General features: G+C 27.4%; 1 protein-coding gene and 1 long non-coding RNA gene across 5 annotated transcripts in view; one reads left to right on the top strand and one right to left on the bottom strand.

The window, feature by feature from the left end:
- LOC135927174 (phospholipase D2-like) overlaps positions 1-8,487 on the bottom strand; it is a 30,778-nt gene extending 22,291 nt beyond the window's left edge. For 2 of the 4 annotated variants that reach the window (XM_065463125.1, XM_065463128.1), the window contains exons 1-5: positions 8,358-8,487; positions 3,230-3,395; positions 2,446-2,565; positions 1,770-1,830; positions 338-403 (exon numbers count right to left, since the gene is read on the bottom strand). In XM_065463125.1, the coding sequence (XP_065319197.1) occupies positions 338-403; positions 1,770-1,830; positions 2,446-2,565; positions 3,230-3,395; positions 8,358-8,370 (426 nt within the window). In that variant the 5' untranslated portion in view covers positions 8,371-8,487. Of the gene's footprint in view, positions 1-337; positions 404-1,769; positions 1,831-2,445; positions 2,566-3,229; positions 3,396-8,357 lie in introns of those variants that run through there. The other 2 variants (XM_065463126.1, XM_065463127.1) reach the window with 2 other exon arrangements.
- LOC135927175 (uncharacterized) lies at positions 3,229-8,538 on the top strand. The gene is made up of 3 exons (XR_010571972.1): positions 3,229-3,406; positions 3,449-3,573; positions 8,366-8,538. It is a non-coding gene; the product is annotated as an uncharacterized LOC135927175 (long non-coding RNA).
- Positions 8,539-16,547: the final 8,009 nt, after the last annotated feature.

Here is a 16,547-nt window from a genome sequence, read left to right as displayed (position 1 = left end):
TAATAACTAAATTATAAATATTATTATAGTTAATCTCTTGTTGAAGGAAATGATATTTGATATCTGCATTATAATATTTTGTTTTTCTTTCATAGTCTTTGTATTTCCTTATTAGTAAGTAATGATTACTAGTATTTCCTTTGCTTCTTGGCAAAGATTTATGAAAAAATAGAAATATATCCGTCTTTATTTTAGATAAAGTCAACCTTTTTTTAAATGAAGGAAAGAAATACATATGATTCCTACCCTTATAATTACTACAATCCAAATTTATCCCTTATTTCTTTGATGATTAACATAATACTAAGTTTAAAAAAAAATAGGAATTATACTTAACTGTTTGCTTATGATTTCTCAATTCGACACATGACAGGATTGTTTTCATATATTCCTCCAATATTTCCTATATATATATATTTTTTTTTTTTAAATATAATATAATTGACTCATTAATAAGGTAATTATTCTTGGCTTATCAATGCCTCAAATTTAATTACAGATAATTCAAACTAGAGTGATAAATTATTTTTTTTAAAAAAGAAGCCAATTTTCTGATAAATTATATATAAATTTCTGATCTTCTATTTCAGTAATAATTATAATTAGAAAAGTTAAAAATTAAAAAACGGTTTTATATTTTTCTTATTTAAATATGTTAGTTATATCCTTTTAATTTATAAATATATATGTTAACGTCAATGTGTTTTTCCCGGATATGTGTTATTTTTTGAACTTTAAATAATTTTTTTGAACACGTTTTTTTTTTAAATTTAAAAAATATGATTTTGCCGAAATGCAGTATCAATCTTATGAATTTCAGAAAATTTTTACAGTTAACTTTTGAGCCATCTATAATTCATATGAAAAATCTGTGGAAAAACGAATAGAAATTATAATAAGTTCAAATGTTCATGACAAGGTATTCTTAAATTCACAGAGGTATGTATTCCAAACATGATGGAATACATTTTCTGTAAAATTAGATTTTTAAATTTGCTCCAAAAATGATTTAAAGTTGAAAAAATAATACATTGTCGCCAATATAATGAAATAGTGTTATAGTCCATACAAATTGAAACGATTTCGTTTTGTTTTAAAAAAATGTATTTTTAATGTTAAGCGTGCACAGTTTAGAAGATGCTACTTCAAATTTTAAATATAAAAGTGTTTTTTTTAGGAAAAAATACAACGTTAATAAGGCCCAACGTTTAGCTTTTTTTTAAATCTTATTTTCTGTTTATCTTGGGACAACTGATCTTCTGAGCCATGATGCCCAATACGTGACGAGAGGGTGCGGGATAAATTCTCTTATAAGCCAAAAGGTCGGCTAAAATATTTTAAAAATATTACCGTTTTATTACTATAAATTTATATTTTATATAATATATTCCTGAAAAAAACTAAAATTAAATTTTTTTAAAAAAAATTACATCGATTAGAGTATGACAATAGATTACAGAATCATATTATTGGGATTTAAAGAAATTAGGGCAAATGTAGATGACCAAATTCGTAAATTACATGTCATTGTTGAAACAAATGAAGAGCTCTGTGTATTTAATATTTGCCTACCTCGACTCGCAGGAAGGTAAGCCCATCGTTTCAATATAAAAAATAGTCAGTCTAAGATTATGGACTAATGCAAGCCTCTGCTTTGGGTTACGGGTAAGCCCAGCCCATGTAGACCGATGAGTGGTCAATATTATGATGGCGAATAACAAATATTTATGGATATAAAAATTCTATCAAATTCAAAAAATTATTAATACGATTTGTTCATCACTTGAGTCTTTGTTGGTAGGAAGACTTTTGAGGGTAGCTGAGTAATCTCTTAAAAAGAAATAGTTTAAAAAAGATAACAAAATTAGAATAATAAATCTTCTTTCATTCTTTCCATCCATTCATCCATGCATCCTTCCTTCCTTCCTTCCTTCCTTCCTTCCTTCCTTCCTTCCTTCCTTCCTTCCTTCCTTCCTTCCTTCCTTCCTTCCTTCCTTCCTTCCAGAATCTTATATAATAAGTTTAATTTTATATATATAGTTGAACATATCATCTAATTCTTATAATGTTAGAATTGCAAATTCGCGTTATCTTTGATATACTTTAGAATCCATTTTGTTGAAAATTATCATTAAGTATTTTGGCTAAAAGGATCTATGATTTACAATAAATAGGAACTAATTTCAAATTTGTTTTTAACTCAATTCATTTTCATTTTCAAATCCTTTTTAATTTTATTTCAAATTCGTGTTTCAAGTGAAATTCTTTAGTCGTAAAAATACTTTCATTTCCCTTCCTTTCTCATCTTCCCCCATTCTTTCCTTTCCTTCTCTTTCTTTTCCTTTCCATAACCTTCCCTTCCTTTCCCTTAATTCCCTTCCTCTTTCTTTCTTTTTTTCTTTCTTTTTTTCTTTCTTTTTTCTTAAAAAATTGATATCTTTTAACCTTGAAAATAATTTCTTTTTGTATTTGAATATTCTCAACCGGAAATCCAAAATTTTTAAATCGGATAGAGATCTATGAATTTCCCATTTGAAGATTCCGTGTGAAAATTTTATGTTGTATCTTAATTACGGTTTTAATATATAATTAAAAAAGCGTCGAAATCTAGTAATAATTTATTTTTATAAAGCATACAAATAAAAGATTAATATATATCAAAATTCATAATCATGTTACGTATGAATGACTAATTCAATAAATATTAGTCATCTAAGAATGGTTCAGAATCAGAAAATGTCTCGAACAATATTCTGATTCTTTTGCTCCGGCACTCAACTCCATCTCTCTCATTGATAGAAACATCTCTCTAAAGCAGGATTCTGGACGAGAATTCGGGTACAGATAATTTGATAACAGGAACTTGATCGAAAACCAATTTTATAAAAAATAATTTAACCCGCCCCGGATCTATATTACCCCGGGTTTGATTTTAAATTTCTGAACCCGAATTTCGGGTCCGAAACCCTTTTCTAAAGTGTCTCTTTCATTTTTAAAATATTTAATATTATAATATTTTAGAAGAGAAAGAAAGAAAGAAAGAAAGAAAGAAAGAAAGAAAGAAAGAAAGAAAGAAAGAAAGAAAGAAAGAAAGAAAGAAAGAAAGAAAGAAAGATTCACACATAATAAATTTAAATATAATGAATGAATGCTTTAGGAATGCGAATGAATTTCTTGTACAAGTATGAAATGCAATAACATATTTAGTTTGATTTATATAAAAATTAACAATTTAGTAGGCGGCTCCATTTGCTCTATTCTGCAATAGATTGGGACCTTGAATATCCAACAAAAGATATGAGGCGCTACCCATTTATATTTGAACACCTCGTGGATTAGTTTGAAAGGTAGGATCAATTCAGATTCGTTTTCTATTCTGATCTCGTTCGGAAAAACTACAATATTCGTAAATATACATATAAATGTTACAGCTAACATATAAACTTAGGCTATGTACGAGCCGACCTATCCTAATCCAGCCAAAAAATAAATCGGCGATCTTAGACGGATTCTCGTACTCAGTTTTTTCCAATCTCGATCTTAAATTTCTTATCGAACCGAACCTAAACCCAGGTAAAATTTTTTAAAAAAATATTATATTTACCTAATGCTTTTAATTTATAGATATCCTTTATAAGAAAAAACATTAACATTTTTTAATTTTATTTCTATCACTGTGCTCTAATGTAAGTCGATTAAAGTAACGGCGTTACTAATGACGTTACCTTCGTTTCTTTTTTTTGAATAACGGTATAATGCAAAACGTCACTCGTTACTTTAAAAATATTCTTAAATGATATGCGAATAATATATTTTCATTTATTAAAAAATTTTATCAATAATTTTAGCCGAACTTTTAATTCAGGTTAGCTACCACTTCATTCGAAATTTTATTTATTAATTTTTGTTGTTGAACTTTGAACAGTCGATTATTGATAATCTAATAAACATTGAATCAATCAAGATATGCTAATCTATATCATCCAATATTATAAATTATTTCATAAATAAAATAAGTCAACAATACTTATTTCTTCGGATGAAGATGATTTAACTCTATCCTGGCTTCATTTTTTTAAAGAAATAAAGAAAATCAAGAGCACTAAGTCCACACTTTGTAAATGTAGATTGTGCCCTAATTCAAATATTTCAATCTTGATGTCTAGCAGCTCAAAAATTTGAAAGAAAGAAAGAAAGAAAGAATGAAAGAAAACATATCGATGATTTCTTGTAAAGATGATCTAGCAAAATTGTTTTGAAAATATGGATCATTCTTTAACTATTTTTTTTTAAATGAATTCCCAAAATTAAAATTTCTTAATTATTAACTTTCATCCTCTGAACCAGTTGAACATGTGTTTAGCTCCGCGAAAGCTGTGTTGAGGAGCATTAAGTAATCTTGTTTATCCAATCAAAAATGTTGAAAATCGGTTGTTGTTAAAAATAAACAAACAATTATTACAAACAGAACATCTTATAGATATTATTTTCGCATAATTTTAATTTTATTATCTACGGGAAACAAAAATAAATAAAAAGAAAGTGTATGGTGAATTCCATGACAAATCAAATACACGATTTTCAACCAGACCTCCTCAGATTTTTCTAAATTTTTCACTAGAGTTTATATATATTATAAATCAAATTTTAGCCCCCAGCTCCAAACAACGGCCGAGATATGGACCTCTAAATGTCTAAAATGGGGCATCTTGGGCAAAATTGACTCCATTAATTTTAAATTTTTTTTGGATATAATTGAGTTAGTAGACTCATTTAAATTTCTATAGGATAGCCTAATGGTATGCCTTTAAAATTATATAATTCTTAAATGTCAAAAACCTAACATAGTTCTTAAAATCAAATCGGCATTTTTTATTTTTCTCAAATCATTTTTTAATATATGGATATAGAATTATATAATAAATGTGCAAAATTTTAAGTTGAGCTGAGTTCACGTTTAGGAGATATGGCATTTATTCATTAGTCGATTTTTAAAAAATCGTCATAAATATTTGATATGCAATATACTTTTAAATGCGCACGTGGGAAAGGCAAGAGACAGCTACAAAAGGCATCATGGTGGTTTTGGATATAGAGAAAGAAATGATGAAGGAGAGCATGTACTGAAATTTGCGTAAGCCTTCGACCTTGCCTTAACCAACACCCAATATAAGAAAAATGATAGTCATTTAATAACATATGAAAGTGGTACAAGGAAAACCCAGATAGATTGCTTATCTCTCGCAGAAGATTAAAAGATGTAATAGACTGCAAAGTCATCCCAGGAGAAGATATTGCAGCGCAACACAAGCTACTAGTCATGGATTTACACATTACAAACTAATCCACTCAAAACAAGATAAAACTTGAACCATGTTTCAAATGGGGTAGATTAAAATCAATGACAGATGCCTTTGCAATCAATGCAAACATTGAAATAATAGATTCCTCACAAGTCAGTGAAAAAATACATAGGATGACATGTATGAAGAACTAATGTCAAAACCTTATACAACCAATAACAGTACAAGAAATAATCACATGTCACAAGCATATGAAAAACAATAAAGCTAGAGGTCCTGATGACATTCCAATAGAAAGTCTTAAAGCACTAGGAGATGATTGAATATATTTCCTCACAAATCCTTACAATAAAATACTGGGAAACGAAGAGATTCCTCAAAAATGGAGGCAAAGCTATCTAACCTTCAAAAATAAAGGGAATCCACACAATTGTCAAAATTACAGGGGCATAAAACTAATGTCACATTGTCTTAAAATTTACGAAAAAATCTTAGAAAAAAGGTTAAGAGACATAGTCGAAATAGGAGAGACTCAATTTACCTTTATGCCTGGAAGATCAACAACTGATGCAATCCACGCAATTAGGCATATGAGTTAAAATTACAGGGAAAAGAACAAAATGCTACACATGGTCTTTCTTGTTCTAGAAAAAACCTTCGATAGAATCCCAAGAAAACTTATCTGGTAAGCGCTACGCCAAAGGTTCCCAAATATGTATATGGTCCATACTACAATGGTCCATAGCACAACTGATACTTCAGCAGGCTTCATAATAACCGAGGGAGTTCATCAAGGGTCGGCTCTCAGCCAATTTATTAACAGTAATGGATGTATTATCACAGTTTATGCAGCAACAGTCCCATGGAATATATTTGCAGATAATATTGTGATACTTGCCGAATCCAAGGATAAAATGAAGAGAGATTAGTGAGTTGGATAAATATCCTAAAAAAACACGGACTAAAAGTAAACAGAGAAAAGACGGAGTATATGGTGCTAGGAGGAGATGAAACAGAAAGCAAGGATATAAATGAATGGCAAATATCGACAATTGAAAGCTGCAAATATTTGGGCCCCACTATACAAACAAACGGCACAATAGAGAAAGAGATAAAGAATAAAATTAATCAAGGGTGGTTAAAGTGGAGATCTTTATCTGGAGCGCTCTTTGACAAAAGAATCCCACACAAATTGAAGGGAAAAAATTGTCCATAATACAACCAACTATTCTATACAGTTCGGAAACATGGCCAACCAAAGAATCAGAGGAGAAAAGTCTACAAACTATGGAGATGAGAATGCTGAGGATGATTGCTGGGATATCAAGAAAGAATAAGGTGCGAAGTACAAGAATACTAGGAAGTTTAAAGGTAGTGCCTATATGACTAAGTTAATTGTGAACAGATACGAGCACACAATGAGAAAGCCTATGAACTATACAGGAAATAAGGTTAAGAGTTTGGAAATGATGGGCAAACGTAAAAGAGGAAGGCCCAAACTTCAATGGGGCCATAAAGTTAGAGCCAATATGAAGAAGTGTAAATTAGATAAAAGAGATAGCATGAATAACATAAAGTGGAGAGAGATATTGAAGGAACTTAACACAAGAAAAGGTGAAAGCTAAAAAGAAAAGAAAAATGTTTACGCTAAAATCTTTTAAATATTTTATGTAAATCAGAGACCTGCCGAGGTAACATTATAGCCCGATCCGGCTTTTTTTTTAAATTTTTATCCGCCCGGCCCGGGTTTTTATTTTCAGGCCAGGATTGGCCCACTGTTTGGAGTTGAAGGTCAAAATTATATACTCTAGTAAAGATTTTTTTAAAAAAATCTGAAGGGGTCGTTTTAAAACTCATGTTAATCTGTCATGAAATTCACCATATATATATTGTATTTTTTTAAAGTAACGAGTAACACGTTTTTTTTATTAGCCAATAACGCATTCCTTTTATTGCAAGGTAACTAGCAACGCGTTTCTCCTTTTTTCCCCCGCTTCCTTTGAAAAATCGAAAAAATGTTTAAACCTGGTCTCGTATGCACCGGTTAAAATTTTTCGGAAGTAGAACATATAAACTTATGGACAATATTTTTATTTAGTCCAAGAGGGAAAATACTTTTATTTTAACATCTTGGTTTTGTGACAAGATAAAATTATGAGTATTACAAAAACCGCTGGGAGAAGTTTAAAAATTGATAGCTTAGATTTTATATATTCCTCTATAGGGAACGGTTACATTTTTTAAACATCCTATAGAGGCTTAGATCAACTTCTCAAATTGTAATTTTCATGTTTATAGTTTTCAACACCTTGGGAATCTTTGCGAACGAGCTATTCCTAATAATAAAAAACCTTGGTGAAATAATAACTGTAAACAGCTGAGATTTCAAGAGATTTAATAATACTTCAAAGTATATATTTAGAAATCTGTCGATCTATCTTCCTAAGGAAGATTACACATGTAAATTTTTTAAAATTTTTTTGGTTAATTTTTTTGTAATCCCTTTTCTTTGCCAAACTTTAATTTTAAAAAAATTATAAATAGCGACTTATTAATATAGACATCAAGATGGTAGTTTTACCATGCTTTTTTTTGCATGATGATAAGTCTATTATATATTATAAGTTTATACCTGATAATAACCTTTCTACTAACTCTGACCTTAACCTTCACTCTCTAAACTTTAAGAAATCCGATAAGTTTAAATTATAAATATGGTCTAAAATAAAACCTAATTCAAATATAGAATATTCTCTAAACTATGAAAATATTTTATATATATATATTATCTTATTGATAACAAAGTTATCAAAAAGTCCATAAAAATAATTAAAATTTTTTATTTAGAAACTTTGTAAACAAATGTATAAATTTCAAAATAATTTTATTTTGAATTATCAGTTACTGTACAATGATAATTTTATTTATATATATTTAATGTTTTTTTGTAATTATGATTAGGACTAATTAAATTTCTTTAACTATATCAAATTTCTTCCTTTTTTTTCCCGTCATTTTATTTATTATAATAACTAAATGTATTATTTTAATTACTTAAACAGTTCATTCCTTAAGAATGGAGGATATAGAATTTCGGAAAAATCGATACTCCTGTTATTCCTATTTTCGAATAATTTATAAGCGTCAAAATGAATTTTATTGGATTTCTCTATTTTTTATAAAAAAAAAAAAAATTATAATTTTTTGTTTATGAGTACACAATGTTAATGTTTTAAAATAAATCACAAAATATATTTTGGCCAGAATTATTAATAATTAAAAACGTATAAATACTCCTTCATTTTATCTAATCTTAAAAAAAAAGAAAACATACAGAATTGTACTATAACAAATTGCCAAAATTTTTAGGCCTATATAAAATTGTTATCCAAGTTCAAATATTCGTTTGCCATTGGCTAAAATTTATTCAAAAAAAAGTCAGAGAGAAGAAATAAATAAAAAACTCATTTTTACACAAAAATTAATTTTAGAAAAATAATCATTAGAATTAAAATAATAATTTAAGATTTTGGCATGTTGATAATTTTTTATTTTTTAAAAAAATATATATATCAAGGATGTCCATGATATATTTTTTTAAAAAAATATTTATTTAAAAAAAAAATAATTAAACGCTTATATTTTCGAAATGGATTTCCACGTCTATATTTATATACTACGTAAGCGAAATATGATCATTTTTCGATCATCTTCATGTATAAAATTTAAGGAGAGACTATATAAATTAATAATGATACTTTTTTTTGACAACTATCAGATTAGAACCTGGAGTGCTCAGTGTCACAGGCGAATGCTTTACGAATACGCTACTATGCGTATTGTAATTAGGCTTAAATATCTTACATAATAATTTGGCTTAATTTCTTTACTACTTTTCACTTTCGCATTAAAATTTTGTAAATCTTAAAAGTTATTATTGGATTTTCAAATAGTAATATTTATATTAAGGGATTTTTCAATCGGCTATTTCAACTATAGTTTTTTGTTCAACGTTTTGGAAAGCTGGGCAGAGCCTACATTAGAATATTTTCTGATTACTGAACAAGTTAACTTAACCAATAATGTGATGGTCTCTGTGTTGCTGATGGAGGGCATAGTATATATTTAGTACTTTCATCTATGCATAAATTAATTTAGTGTAAATCATATTATTTATAAAGCATTTTTGTATTGAAATAAAAATATTTAAAATAAAAGAGTTTATTAAAAACTAGCTGTAAAATATCATAATAGCGAAACATACATAAAATATCAATCACAATTGTAAAAAAAATTTTGGCAGCACTTATGTGCGACAGAGCTTACTGAAAAAATATAACAAGGGCAGCATTTATATTGCATCAGATTTTAATGTAAAAATATTAGCGTGAAGGTTACTTACAGATAAGAGAATTCTGGTTAACTCCCTTTTTATATTCAGCCTCCTCACTTAAGAGGACTTTGGCAATTCTTTTAAACCCTTGGCGATTATATTAATAAATATAGATAACACACAATTTAAAAGTCTAAAATAATTTGTTTTTAATATTTTTACACAGATTATATTTCCAAATAACAAGTTTTATATATGAGAACAGAATTATTTATAATTGATATTTCACAAATGGAGATAATATAATAATTTTAAACAAAATAAGATAATATTATGATAATTTTACCCTTTTTTACACCTTTTAGATTTGCACATTTCGAAAAATAAACATAAATTTATTAATAATCTTCTCTAATCATAAAAATATTAATTTAGATGATGACTTGACAAAATGGCAAAAAAAAATAACAATGAATAATTAGCCCCCCCCCCCCCCCCTTCCAAATAAATAAATTATAACAACATCATACATAACATATCCCAATTAAATAAAAATATATTTTAACCATTTTAAAATTATAATTCCTCAATCATATGTTTGGTCGGATGACATAGGGCCATGATCGCTTGATTAATTCCAGACTGACTGTTAAATCTACACTTGATCTATTGTCGATTGAGCTACATCAGATATGTTTTCCATTTCTATAGATTTTTCTATCTTATTCAGATCATGTGTCATCACTACTTCTGTTCTCCTTTTCTGAAACCCTTAATCTCCGCCCCACTTATAGATTGTTGCTAGTCAGCATTGCTTTCTAAAGACTCTGAATCCAGACTCAATCTAATCCGCTTTACAGTAGACCCTTCTCTCCATTCCGGTTTTAACTCCAACCAATTTATTTAAATTCATTCCTAACATAAATTAGGCCAAAGATCTCCCAGTACCACTATCAAAGCTCATTATTAAGTTTGTAAGATTTCATATATTATTTCTCTTGACTCATTCATCGTCTCTTTTGAGAAAGTATTTTCCTTTTAGTATTCGTAGAGTAACACACAACTCATTAGATTTATGATTGTATGACGTTACATGGATGAATTGAATATTTGATCAGAAAAAATCTTCAAAGATATTGATCTCGGAGTATTATTTTTAATAAAGAAATTGCAAATTTTTGTTTTTAATCATAAAATTTTGAAACAAAAACAAAACAGAACAAATTATATATATATCAATGGCCTATATAATACCTAGACTGACGTATCATTCATTAAAATGCATTTTTAAGCGTCGTTAAAAACAAATCAGCTGTACCCGCCATTGGTAACACATACAGTAATTATTCTCATGTTAAAAACTATTAAATTGATAACTTGCTTCCTTATTATCTCGATGATCCGGTAATTCTTTAAGTTTGCATCAGATATAGGAATAAATTAGGCTCTCGTTTAAAATTTTAATAATGATTAGTTTAACCAAGATGGCGTCTCCAGCTGATTTGCATTGTTGTACACTTTTAATGAATGAATCGTCAGTCTAGGATAGCTAAATACCCCATCTACAAAATTTTAAAAAATGTATCTATTTTGGGAGATATGATATATTAGGCGAAGTATCGCATTTTAGCCATTTTATCTTATACCCAGGAAAAAATTGCTATAAGTATCATCAGATTTTATTTTTTGACTATTATAAATTACACAAGTATAAAAATGTAGTCTAAGGCTGTGTCCTGGGTCGGCTTAAATTGGATGCTTAATTACTTTTTAGTATTGGCTAAAAAGTTTTTGAACGAGGACACTCTATTTTAGTTTCTTTTAAGTATTTGGTCACATTGTTACTTTTCGTATTTCATTCTCGTTTTTTTTGTCTTTTGTTTTTTTTTTGTTTTTTTGTTTAATGTGGTTATTTTAAAAAATTTTTATTTGCTTTTTTGACTATTTAGTATTAAATAATGACAATTTTATCAGATATTATGTAATATAGATATATTGAAAATAGTATAATTGCAAATATGATCCAATTTTTTCATATTGAAGGTATACACCAAATATATACTTCAATATTTTGCGAAAATGATAAGGGATCTAGGAAAATTACTTCTTATCTCATCAAAATAAAGGTAAATTTCTGATTTACACTTCATAAGGGAGGCTAATTTTCTAATTCATCCATCATCAAATAAAATGGTAAAAATTTTAATTTACTCGTCAAGAGATCATTTATATATTTTTAAGGGTTAGGATCAACTATATATATACTAAAAATTTAGCAGTATTTAAGCTGAAATTGATAGACCTTGGGGATTTCTTTTAAATATAAGGAGAGATCTACCTAGGATTTGGACAAAAATACAAAAAAAACTTGAATACTCAAAAAATAAAACAAAATCTGTTTTATTAATAAAAAAAATAGAATGGATGGATGGATGAGTAAAAAATAAATATTTTTATTTCTCTAACTTTTCATTTCTTTGACATAAAATTTAACATAGAGATTACGCTCAAGGACGAATATATATTTTTCCAAGTAGAGGCTAACTATTTTTGTAAAAACTATTAATAAAGTTTTTATCAAGGTTGATTGAGTGCGCTGTGTTTAATAGCATATCAAATAAGTTAAACGGTCTAGCTGAAAGTTTTGGTTGTTTTTGTTTTGTCATGATTTAAACAATATAATTTATATTAAGAAGGGATACGCTAATTTAATCAATTTTCAGAGGTATTACTTTTCGGTGTTGTTGTTAAACGGTTCAATGGGGAAACTCAATATATTAATAAGAAAAATATATTGTAAGCCTGAAGAACAAGGATTCGGACATCTATTAGCAAAATTTCAAGGTATAGAAAATATTGAGTTGGCCGTTTTTAAAAATCGGCTAATATCGAGACGTTTAATAACACTGTTCTTAAGTCATTATCGTTAAAATGCTATTTCATTGGTGGAAAAATATATAATAATTTTTATACACTAAAATAATCTAAATTGTGTTTGAAATTTTGCGAAACATAGAATTTTTTGTAAACCTTTTATACCATAGTTTGCATTTAGTTAGTAATACATTATGGGATTCTTTAACATCCTCAAAATAAACATCTGTCAAATATTTGATGTTTCTCTAACAAGATTTGAAATAGATTCGAAAAATTCTGCGCTAATAATACCCAAATTTGCATTAATCAAGAACCGTCATTCATTTTAGTGATAAAAATATAGAAGAGGGAGATATAGAGATTTATTTTAGAGTATTCGTTGACTAACACTATATTGGAACGATCATCTAGCCTTGCGAGTCGAAGTAAACAAATGACATATAATCGATGAAATTTGTCATCTACATTTGCCTTAATTTCCTCAAGTTATAATATAATGCTTTCAGCTATTCTCATAGTCTCAATCAAAAGGATGTCAATTTCTTTGAAATATTTTACATTAGTTTTGCAGTTAAAAAGTTTAAATGATTTTGGATAAAATATTAGATAAATATTACGCTAAGAAAATTTTGAAATCTATATTAATTCATAAATTAATAGCATATTCAATTCTGCCTTGAATTAAAAAATAAAATTTTAAGATATATGTGATAAATTATATGTATCAGTAATATTAACTATTATCTGCAATTTTTGGCTTCTGAAGGGGAATGGGATATTTGTCTTACCGCCCACACATACGCGTCTGTCATGTAATTATCCCTTAACATGGAAATACCTTGTTATGCTTCATAAAAAACTTGTCTTCTCCTCTGAAATAGAACTTAGATCAAAACTTACTGGGCGCTTCAAAGTCTTCAGCGTCTGAGCCACACGTGCTACACGGAAACAAATTTTTTTTGATAGATAGTTTACGATGCTATCTTATATTTTAAGAAAAATACATAAAAAAATAATGTTTAATGCCAAATAGATTTACCCTCATTTTACATGCTAATATATTTGAATACCATATACAATTGTACTTATATAATCCACTTGATTTCAATATAAGTTATAAATTATAAATAGAGAAATATATTTGTTTGATTATAGTTGCAAAATATGAGTTTATATTTGTAATCTTAGAAATTTCTTTATCTATTTTTGTGTGTACAATGCAATAAAATTAACATTTCACGATGAATAATATAATGCCTTGTTTAAAATGTTCAGATATAATAAATTTTATTTTAAAATAATAATATTAATAAATGTTTAAAAATTATAACATAAATATATAACAATTTTAAGGACAATTGACATGAAAGAATTGTAAAAATAAATATAATTATGACTACTATGTGTCAATATTTTATATAAGGTTTAAGAGAGTATTTAATATAATAAACAGACATATTCTTTATTCAAATAATTTTTTTTACGTAAATTAGGGCTTATAACTATTATTAACCAATGGGGGAAGTGATCATAGTTGTAGGAGCAGTATACGTAGTCGGAATTGTAGTAGTACTCATATTTGTAGGAATTATGGTGGTAGTCGTCATTGTGTGAGTTGTGACATTCAATATTGTAGGAATCATGGTTGTAGTCGTTACTGTGTGAGTTGTGGCTTTAGATATAGTTGTAGGAGTTCTAGTAGTTTTGGGTGTTTTAGTAGTTTTGTGGGTTTTCCGTTTACTCTTTCTAGTTCTGTGTTTAGTAGTTTTCCGTTTACTATTCCTAGTTTTCCGTCTTTTCGTTTTCAGTTTGTAACTTCCAGGGATTGGAGTTGTTTTGGGAGTTTTATGAGTGCTAATAATATCTGGATTTCGTTTTCCTGTTATATTAGTGCTTATCGATGTTGTTATATTCGTGTTAAGTTTTACTGTAGTTACAGTTTTATTATAAGAATGGTGTCCAATATCACCTTTTGATATATCTTTGTAATATTGTAATAAAATAAGAAAACTTTAATATGAACTATAGTCTAGTTTATTTGAAGTCAGAGTATAATTAAAACGCATTAAATCAATTGCGCATATTTTTTTTAAAACTCTTCGTTTTTGCCGAAATTATAATCCTGCTTATGTAGAATTTCAAACATTTTGATAATGGAAATTTGAATCAATTCTGGATTTAAATTGATTTTTTATTAATTACTAATATATTTGAAACAAAAATGTTTTACAATTTATAGGATAGGCATATACTAAATACATGTTAGGAATACGAATCTTATTTTACTATCCGATTTATTTTAAACAAATTAAAAAATAGCATATCTACGAAATTTTTCTAGGATCAGATCCGCAAAAATATCTATTATCCAAGACTTTAATATTTTAATTACAAGATGTGATTTCGTCTATAAAAATAATATCATAATTTGCGCCTAAATTTTTTTGCCTAATTATGAATTAAAAATGGCTTATTATTTATGTTCTATATAATATTTGAGAATCGATAAATATATTTTAATTTCCTGTCCTTAAAATGCTAAATAATGGATAATTATTTTTATTTTAGTATATAGCTTATTAAAAATACACTTTTTCTTTTACCAGAGTTGAAAGCAAGTCCATAGATGATACCAAAAGTCAAAATAATTGCAACACACTAATTGAAAAATTAAGATTAGTACCATATTAAATTTTAACTATATATATTTTTACCAGCGATTTCAAATGCATTTGTATATTAGTAATTTTGTTATCCAATTATTGAGGAAACTTTTATTTTCAAGTCAATATAAAATTTTTAGGTGTATTCTATTAAAAATTGTGATTTAAAAATTTTTTTCCAACTTTAAAATGAAGGTTAAATTAACATTAATAATTAATTTACATTGACTTATTATCATTTGGCAAGAAATAGAGAGTACTTTGGAACTAATTTTGGTAGTTTGATATCTTCTATAATAAATATGTAAATTTAACACTTTTTGAAGGTTAGAACATTATTTTATTCCTCATATTACCAAGTAAACATTTATGTAATTTTTTTAAAATGTTATATGATGTTTTTGGCGTTTAGTTAAGAAATTTGAAACATAAGAATATATTTATATTTATTTTTTTTATTAAAAAAATTAAAAACCCAGATATTTATTTATATCATGCTACCATCTATTTGCGAAACGCTACATTCATGTCAAGTGCGTGCTGCTATTTTAGCGCGATATGCGGAATCAAAAATGAATCGTGAAAGGAACTCAGAATGAAAACATAAAAGATAAGAGAAAAGGAATTCATAGATTGCCTAAACCGTTTTGAAATAGGAAACCCCATTTTGGTTTTTTAAAGTATTTTGCGATTGTTTTTTTTTCGTTTTTTTTGTTTTTTTCGTTTTTTTACTCTTACTTTTTAAGCTTGTTTAGTCAAATTTATGAAGATGAATGAACTAGGATACAGCCTTTCAATCGTTAGAATGTGTCCTGGTTCTACTTATTTTCGATATTTTTGTTGTTTAGCATAGCCTAAGCGGCCTTTAAACTAGGTCCCCCTAGGCTGTTTAATAATAGGTCGAACCTGAGCACACCATTAGAGTCCTGTGCGGGCTGTCGGGCTTGGACATTGAAAACTTTTTTAACAGGCTCAGGTCGGGCAAACCGAAAATTAAATATTAGAAATATCATCAATAATTATTTGATTCAAAGTAATGCCACATAAGATCCACAATGGCATTCATACTTGTTAATTTACCCGATTTCCCATTCCCAACAATTTCCTATGATCGTGATTTGTAGCTAATTAAAACTCTATTACTTACATACATTATATTTTATCAGGCTAAAAAAATATATATACTAATATTCTACATTTAGTCAACATAAAATCTAGAATATTAAGCTATTGATAATTTTTTTTTATATAAGATCTATTCAATTTATTTTTATATTTATAAAAAATTTATAGAATGGATCCAAAATTTAAAAATAATTTAAAATTAAAATTAATTTGAGACCAAAGAAAATACAAATGGAAAATCTATAG

This window comes from Gordionus sp. m RMFG-2023, chromosome 3, assembly GCF_954871325.1.
Source record: "Gordionus sp. m RMFG-2023 chromosome 3, tfGorSpeb1-WG-v2, whole genome shotgun sequence".
Classification (NCBI taxonomy): Eukaryota; Metazoa; Nematomorpha; class Gordioida; order Chordodea; family Parachordodidae; genus Gordionus; species Gordionus sp. m RMFG-2023.
The sequence above is the reverse complement of the archived record's forward strand: the minus strand, read 5'-3'. Positions and strand labels throughout refer to the sequence as shown.